The sequence below is a fragment of the Buceros rhinoceros genome, unplaced genomic scaffold, assembly GCF_000710305.1.
Source record: "Buceros rhinoceros silvestris isolate BGI_N320 unplaced genomic scaffold, ASM71030v1 scaffold26497, whole genome shotgun sequence".
Taxonomy (NCBI): domain Eukaryota; kingdom Metazoa; phylum Chordata; class Aves; order Bucerotiformes; family Bucerotidae; genus Buceros; species Buceros rhinoceros.
This window is the reverse complement of record NW_010421936.1, coordinates 1-12693: the sequence shown is the minus strand read 5'-3', so window position 1 is coordinate 12693 and position 12693 is coordinate 1. Positions and strand designations below refer to the sequence as shown.

Genomic DNA, 12693 nt, shown 5'->3' with positions numbered 1-12693 from the left:
AAAAAAAGATGTCAACTTACACGTATTGTCTGATCATCAGATGATGTCAGAAATAAAGATCCATCTGCTGAAAACGTCACGCAGTGAACCCAGCTCATGTGTCCCCTGCAATACGCCACTTTTGATAAAGATTTAATATTCCATAACTACAATAAAAATATGAAAGAAGAATGCAAATATATTTAACTTCATTTACAGGGAAAACAGTGCAAAAAAAAGCAGCATACTTAATTACTATTTCTTCTAGTATTTTCTTACTTCTCATTCTGAAAACAGATGTAATGAACTGTGCCTGCTTATCACATTTCGATGGTCAGGCAAATTGAATCAGCAGCCTCTTTGACTGCTATAATCTCAAAAGACAAGGGGAGGGGAAAAAAAAGAAAAAATCACTATAGTATTAAAAAAGAAAAAACCAAAACAAGTTCATCTTGACCACATAGACTGCAAAACCAAAAAACCCCCAAACAATAGAAAAAGTCCCAAACTGATACTTGTAGAGGCTTACTCTAGCCATGCTAGTCCCAAAGTTATTCTAGCTGTTTCATTCCTTTTTAGGGAGTTGCCACATTCTGTAGTAGCACGCAGAAGGAAAGAGAGTTTGGTTTAAGTAATACTCCTGAGAGCGACAGTAAATTTAGTTGACTAGTCTTTTTATGTAAACATGAATTTTGTTGTCCAAAATGTACATAAAACTTTAAAACATTATTTCACAATTGGTATTTTACATTCAGAAGTTAATGAAAATTAAAATGAGTGAAGCACTCATCTGCCAAAATAGCTACATTTGTTTCACCTCTGAATACAAGAAACTATTAAGTAAAATGTAACATTTTTAATTACTAGTAGTCTTTCCTAAAGCAAAGTCAATCACTTACCTCAACAGAACAGTGAGACAGAGCAACTGCTACTAACTCATCACCAGGACAAAAGTCACAGTATTGGATTGTACTGTGATGACTTACAACGACTTGTGATAACAAATTGCATGTTTTAACATCAAAAAGCTGTGAAGACATATTTACAATAGTTAGTGCCCGGTTTGAATGGCTTCACAATAAACAAATAGCTTATACGCTCAACAGTGTACATTCTTGAACTTAGAAGGTATTTCTCTCAGTCAGGGAGTTTAATGCCCAGGTATTTTTACTTTACACATAGTTGAAACCATGAACCTCATACCTGAAACATCTTGGTGGCCTGAAATTTTATCTTTAATCTAATTTCTACCTACATTGTAATATACCACCTCCAGAAAATTACTGAAGTACTTACCAAAAGCTTATTTTTGGCTGCCACCAAAATCATGTCACCATTTCTGGACCAAGAGCAACATTTTACTAAGACCTCCACATCATCTGCTTGCTCATCTGCATTTTTGAAGAAATATTCTATGTCAAAACTTTTCAGTTGATTTCCTGAGCGCGCTTCCCAAATCTGCAATAAAAAGTAAAGGAAATATACAAAACCTCTTTTTATGGATGTGGATACAGAATATAACTGGGGATAGGTAACTCCCAGTCACTCCAAGGAAAGAAGAGGGGCAGGAAGTAGAATACAAAAAAGCCTCTGCTACTTTCCCTGGTCAAGAAACAGCATTAGAATATTCACAAGCCCAGACTGCTTAGACTAAAAAAAACCAACCAACCCAAACCCTCCAAAAAACAAAGAAGAGGATTATACTTTAGCAGAACCCTCTTCCTGGGTTTCCCCCTATCATTCCAGCTACAATGCTGTCTCAACAACTTCTCTAACAAAATTAATAAAACCAAAAATAATACCTGCTCTGCAACTCTAGTCTGCTCACCATAAGAAACCCAGTATAAATCTAGCTTTGCACCTTAATTTCATTGAGGGACCTGCCAAAAATCTACTGAATATTTCTGTTCCCTCCATCACAATTTTCGTTCTGAATGATGGCAACCCTTCTTTCCTGGTTTAGCAACTCTATAGAAGACAACAATGTTTCCATTACTGCACTTGTTTAATAGTATATCTCTGCTGCAACCAATGGCAATAAAAATAATACTAATTCTGGGGAAAAAACACATAAACCTCTCAATTCTTTCCTAGTGCATACATAGTACATAGAAATTGTTTTAATTTTTATGTCTACTGATGATTCATTTTCAGAAGTGACAGAACTATCAATTAACCTAAACTTATTACTTTTTTTTTTTTATACCAAATTTCACTCCCACCCTCAAGTTTTCTTAACACAGTACATGGGGGGCGGTGGTGGGGAAAGATGGTGAGAAATAAAGGATTCAAAATGAGGCTACCTAGGTTTTATTTACAACTACAAGCACCCAGTCCTGGTACTGGACAAGCCATTTCATAATCTTGCAAAAAAACAGGACCAATAATCAACTGTTTCAAGATTTAATTCATTAAAGACGATCACGCAGACACTAAGTTTTCTTATACATATTTTGCATTTTATCCCCCCAAAAAATCCACCATCAAAACAAACATTTGATTTAAAAAAACACTGTGTACCTTTACTGTTCCATCTGTTGAGCAGCTGGCAATATATTCATCATTTGGTGAAAACCTGCAGTGATTGACGGAATTTTCATGACCGAACATTGTATTTCTACAATATGTTTTGTTCAAATCCCAAAGCTGCATAAGAAATAAACATATAAATACCATCATATCCATTAATTGTTCAAAGACAGATTGTTCATGCTCTTCCCAAAATTACACGACCAAAACCTCAATTTTTTTTTTTTTCTTAGTTTTACCCACCTACACTTGATGCTATATCCTGGGCTATCCCGTAATTTACCTCCATCTGCTAACATGCATGAAAACTGTTAACATCAGAACTAGTTAAACTTTCTCTACAGTGTAGAAAAGGCCTTTGAACAGCACAAAGTTACTGAAAGTTTCCTCAGGCTGGAGAAAGAAGCTTCCTCTTGCCTCTTCCCCTTTCAGCTTGAAGTTCAGATTTATGCAGCTTACATGTAATAACAAAAATGAAATCTCTCAGGTTAGTCTTGGACAGTCTGAATATTATCCTTGCCAAAGTTTTTAACAAAGTTAAAAGAACATTCCGTATGTTTTTTTGTTTAGGACTCCTCCTCCCCACTCCTCTCACACACACACACTCCAAGCCTATAACCCACGTTCCCTTTCTCAGTTTCCAGATTTATTCCCTTTCTCATAGACTGTATTAAAAAAAAACCAACCCACAAACATGCATGAGTGTTCAAGTGGGAACTCAAAAAAGAACAGTTGTTTGTACAGTGTACTCCGGAAAAAAAAAATCAGGCCCTTTTTATTATTGTGCATACTTCAGTTCTGTTATTCATTACTCATGAAAGCATCAAACACCTCTAAAATTTTAATCACATTTGCAGCATAAAACTTGTCATTTTAAACAAGTCCCTTCTAAATCTACCTAGTCCAAGGTGTCAGTCTCAGACAGCAAATGCATCTCCTGAAACATCCAGGAGCTCAGCACAAAAGCTTCTTCTTTCCATCTTGACATCAGATCGTAACTACTTTTCCTCCAGTTTATACAAACACAAGCTCTTGCAACAACTCTTCAAATGAGATTTCACATCACAATTAAAACACCTCACATCCAGCTAGCTACAGCTGGAAGTGACAGCTGACCCTCCCACTAACAACCTCACTCTTGGGGTCTACTCCCAACAGTCCTCGTGCACTGGAACTGGGCTACTGAGCCACCATACGGAAACTAAACGAACAGAATACAAATACCATCAAACAAAGGTTTTTGCCAAGTTGGGTTCTTGAACCACACCGCTGCAGAGTAAGATCAGCACATACATGGCAACAAAGGCATGGATATATGGGCAGGGCATATTTAGTACCAGATAACCATGTGATTTGCTTACTGGTACTGTGAAATTGCACTTGTATCATATATAACTCTGGTTTCCCCCTTCCCTCAGATGCAGACTTCTGTTGCCTGGTTTCTGCTCTTTCTCTGTATACAAACTGACTCCCAGTCTGAACAATGCCAGCTGGTTAACCTGACAAACCTCTTGCTTTGATTACTGTTATTTTGTTCGCTTCCACTTTCATTTCTTTACTATGCCCAATGAATTTAATCAAAAAATATATCTGCTATACTTCCATAATGCTTTTTTCCCCTCCAATTTTTCAGCATCCATATTTTCTACACTATCAGTGGTTTTGATCCTAAACCTCTGCCTTTGTTTTTCTTACGCTGTTCTCAATCAGGTATTTCTCTCCATACTCTCCCATTGCCATCCTACCCTCTCTCTCGAGTCTTGCCAAAGTTCTCACCTTCATGCCCAAGAGGACTTCCCCATTCTCCTTCACTAAGCATAAACACTCCTGTTCTGCCTTATTGAAAACCAATTACAGAACTGTAGTCAGTACTCTTAAGCTGTTGCTATCTCTCTTCCACTAGGCTCATTAAAAACCCTTAGTTTTTCATGTTTAAATATACTTATATATAGATTATTATCTTGTTATGAAAAGCAGCATGAGAATAATCTCAACCTTTTCCACTTACTTTGATGAAAGTGTCATTTGAGCAGGTGGCTAAAAGATACTGACCACTTCTGTTATTGAACTGGCAGCAATTGACCTGCTCCGAGTGTTCATCATATACACAACTACACTGGCCTGTTCTTGAATTCCAGATCTGGATAGAATTAAAGGATGAAAAGACTTTTAAATATATTCAAAGTGCTTCATTAAAAAAAAAAATCTGTAAACCATGCTGAAATATACATAAAGCCCTAAAACATTCTTAATAATATATCAAAAATGTTTTGAAGATAAAAGGAGAGCACATATTTATAGTTAGAAACAAGAAGTTACGAGGGGAAAAGTCATAACTCAGTTTCTGATAAACACTGGAATTTCAAAGTTTGCTACAATAATGAAGAATTAAAAATTCCAAATAATTCACATGTAACAGGAGAAAAATAATTTAAAAATAGCTACAAATACATTCATCTCACATTACGGATAGGATTGGACTCACACATTGTCTTCTACTTAAAAGGAATCATGTGATAATACAAGTAAAATAAGTGGTAAATCTGTACGTGTGATGTCAACATTACCCATATTTTACATTACGTAGCAAGTGGGGCTTTTCTCTTTGTTAAGTAGTGAGTTATCCAGGTAAGATTTAAGGCAGTTAACAAAACCTTTAGCCTCAAGAATCAGTGCTGCTTGAGTTGGTTAAAACTGAAATTAGAACTATTACCTTGGGAAAAAAAAATTTGTCCACTCTCATTTCCTTACCTTCACTTTTTTATCAGCTGAACAAGTTGCTACAAATTTACCATCTGCAGAGAAAGCGCAGCAAAGTATTTCATCATCATGGGCGTTTATCTCCAGGAGTCTCTCTCCACTTTCTGTTTTAAACACCTAAAACAACAAACAAGAAAACCTCATAACTCACACACAATTTTAAAAACACAGATATGATTTTGTATTCTCTCAGACAGCTCCCTTCATAAAATTGTTTTACTTTTGAAAGCATTTATAATTTCAGGGAAATTAACGTAATTACAAAACTGAGGCTATAATTAACAGTTTCTATCCTTATAAAAATATTTAGGGAGAGAAATAGTGAAAACTGATTTTTAAAAACACTTCTGTATGCAATATGTGTTTCATTAATGACCTTTTCTAAGCCTAAATTCATATCTTTTCTCAGTACTTTTTAATAGGAACTGCAAAACACTGTACCTATTAACCAGGTCTCTACAAATTCCAGGGGGGGGTGTGTGTGTATATACCCTTCTGTGGAAAGTAAGTATTTCAGCAGCAATTGATGATTTGGGGAACAACAAGAAAAAAGAAGTAGTGAAAAGTCATAAAGGATGACAAAAGTCTCAGAGTCTTGAGCTTTTTTTGAGGCAATAAAAGGGCAGCTGGGGGAAAATATCACATACTGATCAATTTCCAAAAATTCTGGGATTTAACTTTACAATGGTGGGGGAAAAAAAGGCCTGCCTTTCCTCCTTAGGTTACATCATCTTAATTATTAAAACAAATCACAAGGTGTTCTTTACAGTAGCGTTCCAGATGCTACAGTTTTGAATTTTTTCCTTTACTTTTTCACGGAATGGTAGTATCAGTGACAACGAAATCGTTAGTGTTTATTTAAATAAGAACATAAATACTGAAGTAACAGGAAATCTACCTTTACAGTAAATTCTGCAGAATATCTGTTCTTAATCTAGCAGTCATTATTGGTTTATTTTACAGAAACAGGAGAAGTAGCCTTGAAAACCAAAAAGCTTAGCCACTATTAGAAAAAGCATGAATAACTTTGATGTTAAACACAGAAAAAGCATTATTTCTAATTTTCCTATTACTTCTTCAACAAAAGTTTAGTTTAAATGCAATCTCAGTTCACAGATTTTACTTTTTTGGGTGAAAAATGGAGCAAAAAACAAGCAATCTGCAGTCTCGATAATGAGGCCAGTCAGTAGTGAAGCCCAGCACAGCAACTTCAGCACAGTGTAAAGTGAGTACATCCACCAGGGACCTCCTTAAAGTGGATGCCATGATCATAACATTGTAGAAGCCAGCAAATAAAGTAAATAAATAAACAAATGAAAACACAACACATTAAGAAGCCAAACGAACAGCAACTAAGCACCACTAATATTATTACTTTAGTACTCAACTTATCAAGCATCCAAACAATACCAAAGGCTTGCAGAAAATTTGCTCTTTTCCCTTATCTTTGGCTATCTGGAATATGGATAATTTACCAGGTTATTGGCTGGCTGATTGCTAGTTTTCTTGAGAGCTGGCTGACTCCGCTCCAGGCAGACTGCTGGCAAATTTATATTAGTCACTTTCCTCCCTGTCTCCCATAACATCCTTCCTAAGCACTCTGGGCCTGTTAATACTGTCCTCAACTTCAGAGGTTTATTTTTCTCTCCAGATTTATTCCTCTTCCCTAAGACAATCTACTAATTAAGCACGGAAGTAGCACAATGTCTGTCACCACCCTATAGAAATATTAAAGCTGTAACTAAAATGTCTGACGTTTCTCATTTCTGTAGGTCTACTGTGACTGGAAATAACATTTTTGCAGGCAAATATTAAACATGCTGGGGTGCATTACTTGGGGTGTGAACTTTTCCATGTCATTAAGAGGTGTTTCAAGTCCATGTATTACAGTGGTGAGGCTATAAACTCTGAAATCTCACAGTTTAGCTTTTGAAATTGAAGATAATGTATTACTCTACACATGCAACTTGATGTTTATATAATAATACACCTTTTTCAATTATTTGCCTCCAATATGTTCTAGATCCCTAGTATTTCCAAACAAGAGCAAAAGAAAAGTGACAGGACTGTTAACAATGTTATCAAAGATGGTATACAGCATCTCTTTTCACTCATGCACAGGTATCTTACCTGAAGTGTTTTATCGGCTCCACAGGATGCTATTCTTTGTTTATCCTCAGAAAAGCAGGCATGGTAAACTGCATCTCTATGCGGACGAACAACCAGACGGTAGAGGTTTTTCAAGGATTTTTTATTTCTACGGGATAAGACAGCTGATTTTAGCTGAGTAGGATTTCCTAGTGCCTTTTTATCATTCAAAAGCCTCTATAAAAAGGTAATACTTTTTCACATACCTTGAGCAGCAAGCTTTATAACCCAAAAAACCAACCAACCCACTATATCTTACCTCTCAGCCGTTACACCGAAGTAGTAAGGGAAACACAAATTCCAACATTCGCTCATTTTTTATTGACCTCCACAGCTTAGAGATCAAGAAATATAAGACGTGCACAAGAAATGAACATGCTACTTTATGGGCAAAGCTGTTGCACTACAAGACACAGCCTTCCTGCAGACATTTTTATGATCTGATATGTGGCATTTCCAAATATAAATTTCTTCCTGAGAACTCCTGTTCTGCTGATCTATGACTAATACTGCATTACAATCAGAGATTAAGCACAGAATCTAACACACCTTAGATGACTCTTGCCTCACTTTAAAAAAAACTTAGAATTAGTAGCAATCATTATCATCCTGTTTAGCCAGATCTTAACACAGAAAGCTGTCACTGTAATATGATGATTTTTAGTGATTAATAGATTGTTACAAGACTAATTTTTTTTTGAGAGGCAAAAGGTACTTCAAATTTTTATCATTACCGGTCTCAGTCTTGAGGCTTAACATTTAAACATTAACATTTAAATGATCTCACAGCATCTGCACTGTAGAGTGAAAGCAATTTTTCACTGCAAAATACTGACTCATCTAAGCTTTTTTTTTTTCATATTTTAATAAAGCTAAAATCGCTAGTCAAGAAAGCGGTATACTCACCAACATATTCAACAAAACATTTTTAGAACCTTGCCCTAGGATGTGAAACAAAAAACACCTGTCTCTGTTCTGATGATTTCAGTCATGTTTTTCAGCACAAGGCTTCCACACACGAAGTGAGAGCCCTGAACTACCTGGAGACTGACTCTCCCAAACCCTGTAACTTAACAAGCATTTTTGTTAGGATTAGGTTGGCTATGCAAAATGAAATAACCAGATACTCGAAGAGAAGACCTGAATTCAAGTACGCCTGTATTAGCCTGCCTGCTTATTACCCTAATTACCTGACAGAGTCAATTCTGGTTTGTAAGCACTAGGTACTGCAGATATCAGAACAGAAACATCAAACAGAAGAATCTAACAGAAACAGTTCCACAGTCAGATGACTACAGGACTATGCTTGAAAAATATGCGGATTTTCCAAAAATATGAAAACAGCACAGAATTATTTAAATAGGAGAAATTTCGAGATTGGAGATTACAAAGCCTTTTAGTATTCCCCATTTCGCCTCTTTCAACAACTTTGCAAGTTAACACAAATGCCCTCCTTTTTAAAGTGTGCATTTTACTAGAAAACTTAAAGACATACTGTAACATACCTAATATTTGCACTACAACTCTAACTTTTTTCAAAAATAAAAGTGTTTAGAGAACTTAAGTATCTTATTTTCATCCTTGTATAGTTATTTAAAAGGAACAGTCACCGAGTACAGAAGAAAATATATTCCTCTATTTACTTCTATGCAATTATTACTAATTTGTGGCCTTACATATCCAGAGTTCCCCTCCTAACACAAGTTCTTGAAAATTATTTCACTTTTTTTCCCCGGGAAAAACACAGCAGTTCTTAAAAAGGTACTTATATTAGTCATACATTGTATTCAGCTGTACATTAAGTTATTTCCTTGGATCAAGGGATCAGCATTTCAACAGGGGGACTGCAGCTACTTACATCCATTCCAAATAAAATGTTCCTGTTTCTCTTTGAGCGTGTAGCTTGGCTTGTTGATACACCTCTGATGTCTCTGGTTGGCAAAGACCAAGCTGTATAATGTCAGGAAATGGTTGTCGCCCAAGAAGGTGCCCATTTAAAGACAGAAATTCCTGGAAGTTCTCACGTACCTTGCTATCCTATGTACGGAGCAGATAACATTTGATAACACAGGAAGTGGATTTATTTCCTAAGTGCCCTTTGCTCTTTTAATTTTCTATGCAGCTAATCTCGCAGAAGCACTTAGTTCTATTAGCAAGTATGTATGATAGACAGAAGCATTCCATTCTCCTACTCAGGAAAGCGTATTATCCTTATTTTTCAAATAAAGAAAATTGGCAACAGTGATTTACTCAATAAGCAGTGGACGTAAAACATCAGAAAGACTTCTCCAAGTGGCTAACAAAATTCTACACCTCCTGAAAAGCAAAGTACCATATGTACCCACCACTAGGTACTGTTGTTCACCTTAGCTACTGAGTTCCATGGTCAATTACTTGGGCACGCATTGAAGTTACAACGAAAGCTGAAAACTAAGTTTTCCTCATTTTTCTCTTCTCCAGGTTAAAGTTGAACTTAAGTACTGGTTTTACGTTTCAGTTGAAGCTTTCTATACCTCCCATCTATACATACACCCCAGAAATGCAATTACAAAATAGAAAAATATATTTGGAACAGAGATATCATTTACCTTTTAGTATCATACCTTTTGATCCAGGATTGAACTATATTCTACGTATTCATGAATCAGATGAGCAGGCCCTACCAATTCTGTTTTAGCTTTAATCCAATCTAAAGAAAACATAAGATCACGGAGTTCCTACAAGAAAGACAAATTTAAGTTCACAAAATTAAGTTTCACAACACCATCTATTTACAGGGAAAAACAAAAGCACAGGAAATACACTCCAGCTTTGGTACAATTGTCTCTAGTTAAAAACTTAGGCTATTTCCTTCATCTTACTGGATCAGATATGAAAACTCCAGGTATAGAAGGTAAAGCTTGTTATTTTAATGCAAAGGACTGCTCTTTGATACAGTGAGTCAGAGAAGGGATGGGGGAACAATACAAATCTTGACTTGCGTAGCACAAAAGACCTGGTTTAAAATACAGCTCTCTTCTAGACCAGCCTAGCAAAGATCACTCTGCCAACAGTGATCCGTTGGTCTTTCTAACAGATGCTGAATTTGAATGAAAGCAAAAAATCCGTTATAGTTGCATCTAACTTAAAAATCTTCCCTGGATCTTCCCTCACACTCTTTTTGCAGATGGGAATAATGTTGGCTAGCTTCCAGTCAGCAGAGACCTCCCCAGACTCCTTTGGTAGATGATCAAGAGGTGTCCTGCCATAACATTCACTAGTTCCTTCAGTACTCTGGGAAGAATCCTATCAGGGCCCATGGACTTAGAATCATGAAAACATTTTGTTGGAAGAGACCTCCAAGATTATCAAGCCCAACTATTAACCTAGCACTGCCAAGTCACCACTAAATCCTGTCCCACAGCACCACATCTATGTCTTTTAAATATACCCAGGGATTGTGACTCACCATGTCCCTGGGCACCTGTTCCAGGACTTTACAAGCCTTTCAGTGAAGAAATTTTTCCTAATGTTCAACCTAGACTTCCCTGACACAACTTGAGGCCATTTCCTCTCATCCTATCGCCTGTGAACATTCAGCTGATACAGCCAGTCCCTTACAATTTTAGTGTCCACAAATGTACAGTCACTGTTCCCATGCTTGTTGTTCTCGAACTCAGGGGACTGGGTAGCCCAAGGCCTGTCAGTATTGTTAGAGACTGAGAGAAAAAAAGCATTGAATGCTTCAGCTTTTTCTTTCTCCCTATTAGTCAGATGATCATCTTCAACAAGCACCCATCCCATGTTTTCTTTAGACTCCTCTTGCTATTAACATAATTAAAAAAGCTCTCCTTCTTAAAAAAACATACTTGCTGGAATCAGAAAAACCACTTAGAGGCAACAGTGCACAGGCTCGAAGTATTTTCCAACTTAAAATCAGTAAACAATGCAAGAATTAAAAGATTATGATGGTTAAACGAAGACAAAGAATGCCTCCCATCTTTATTAGCCTTCCAAAAAATAGAAAACATGTCTAAATAATGAGAAATAAGTAATATAAAGAATGTAAACTCTGGGAAGTATACAATCATAATGAGACAGGCTAAAGAACTCAAGAAGCTAATTCTACAAAATGTAGAAAAGCTAATAATAAAAGTATTTTTCCAACACACTGAAATTAAAACGTCAGAGATAATGAAATATGTAAACTAAAAAAAATTAAAAAATCTACATTTGTAGCCCACATCAATTTTGAAGGTTCCTATAAGATACTAGTACACAAAGTGTATTTTATACCACGAGTCAGATGAAACATCCTAAAAGAGGTTCAGCTGAAAAGCTTTAAGTACATGTGAAATAAAGCAATTAGCAACCAGGACCAAATTGTATTCAAGGAAAGAATTCTAAAGACATTCAAGTGAGACTACTGAAGTATTAAGCTTCCAGCGTGATCTGCATCTTACACTAGCTCAGTACCTAAAGAACACTAGGTGGCAAAAATGACAGCAAATTTTAAACGCAACAAGGCAATCCTCAGAACAAGAGATCTGCCCATCTACCTGGTGCTGGATGTTTTGTGGCTGTTGAAACCTGATAATACACAAAATTAGCTTTTACACGCAGATCAGTATGACATAAGAGAAAAAAACTAACAAGACTTCTGCAGAACACAGTAACTAATCAAATTCTCTGAAGAAACCAATTTACTTGTATTATACAATAAAGTGAGCCTTTTTTTCAAAAAGGTTTAGAGAAAATTTCTTATCAAAGCTTCTTAAAAAGGAAAAAAAGCCACATGCTATTATGATACAAAATAAGAAATCTTCTCAAGAACTGGTTGAAAAGACAACACACAAAGGGTAGAAATAAGGTACTTTTCATAACAGTGATTATCCGCAGAGCCCCTAAAGGACTCTACATTGAGTGTGTGCCTGCACAAAAGCCTGGGATGAAAGAGTTCAAGTGGGAAAAACAGGGGAAAGGCAGAGGTAGGAGTGGGTAAGGAAGGGAAACACAGGACACTGGTCAGAACTTACCTTCTGCATGTTGGCACCAGCCATGTGATATGCTAGAAAATTATACCAGTACATGCAATCCTCTTGAGATAGAACAGGTGTATTAAGTTTGTAGTATTTCTTGTACTGATTTACTATGTTTTTATGTAGCTTCTGCAACATGAATCAAAACACACTTTCAGTTTATACTATAGCAAGGTATGGACGGGTTTCAGTATTGCGCAATTATTATTACAGTGTATAGTATTGAGAAATAATATCAAATTACATAAGATTAAATATA

The 12693-nt window shown here is 36.2% G+C and overlaps 1 protein-coding gene across 1 annotated transcript; it reads right to left on the bottom strand.

Annotated features, from left to right (window-relative positions):
* Positions 1–20: 20 nt before the first annotated feature.
* Positions 21–12563, bottom strand: LOC104496724 (apoptotic protease-activating factor 1-like; the record flags this gene model as incomplete). Its single annotated transcript, XM_010139884.1, has 10 exons — positions 21–146; positions 879–1007; positions 1276–1437; positions 2500–2625; positions 4517–4648; positions 5260–5385; positions 7399–7525; positions 9275–9453; positions 10020–10133; positions 12432–12563. Coding segments are annotated over 10 exons (1353 nt in total), but the record flags the coding sequence as incomplete, so codon positions are not given.
* Between the last annotated feature and the right edge of the window lie 130 nt (positions 12564–12693).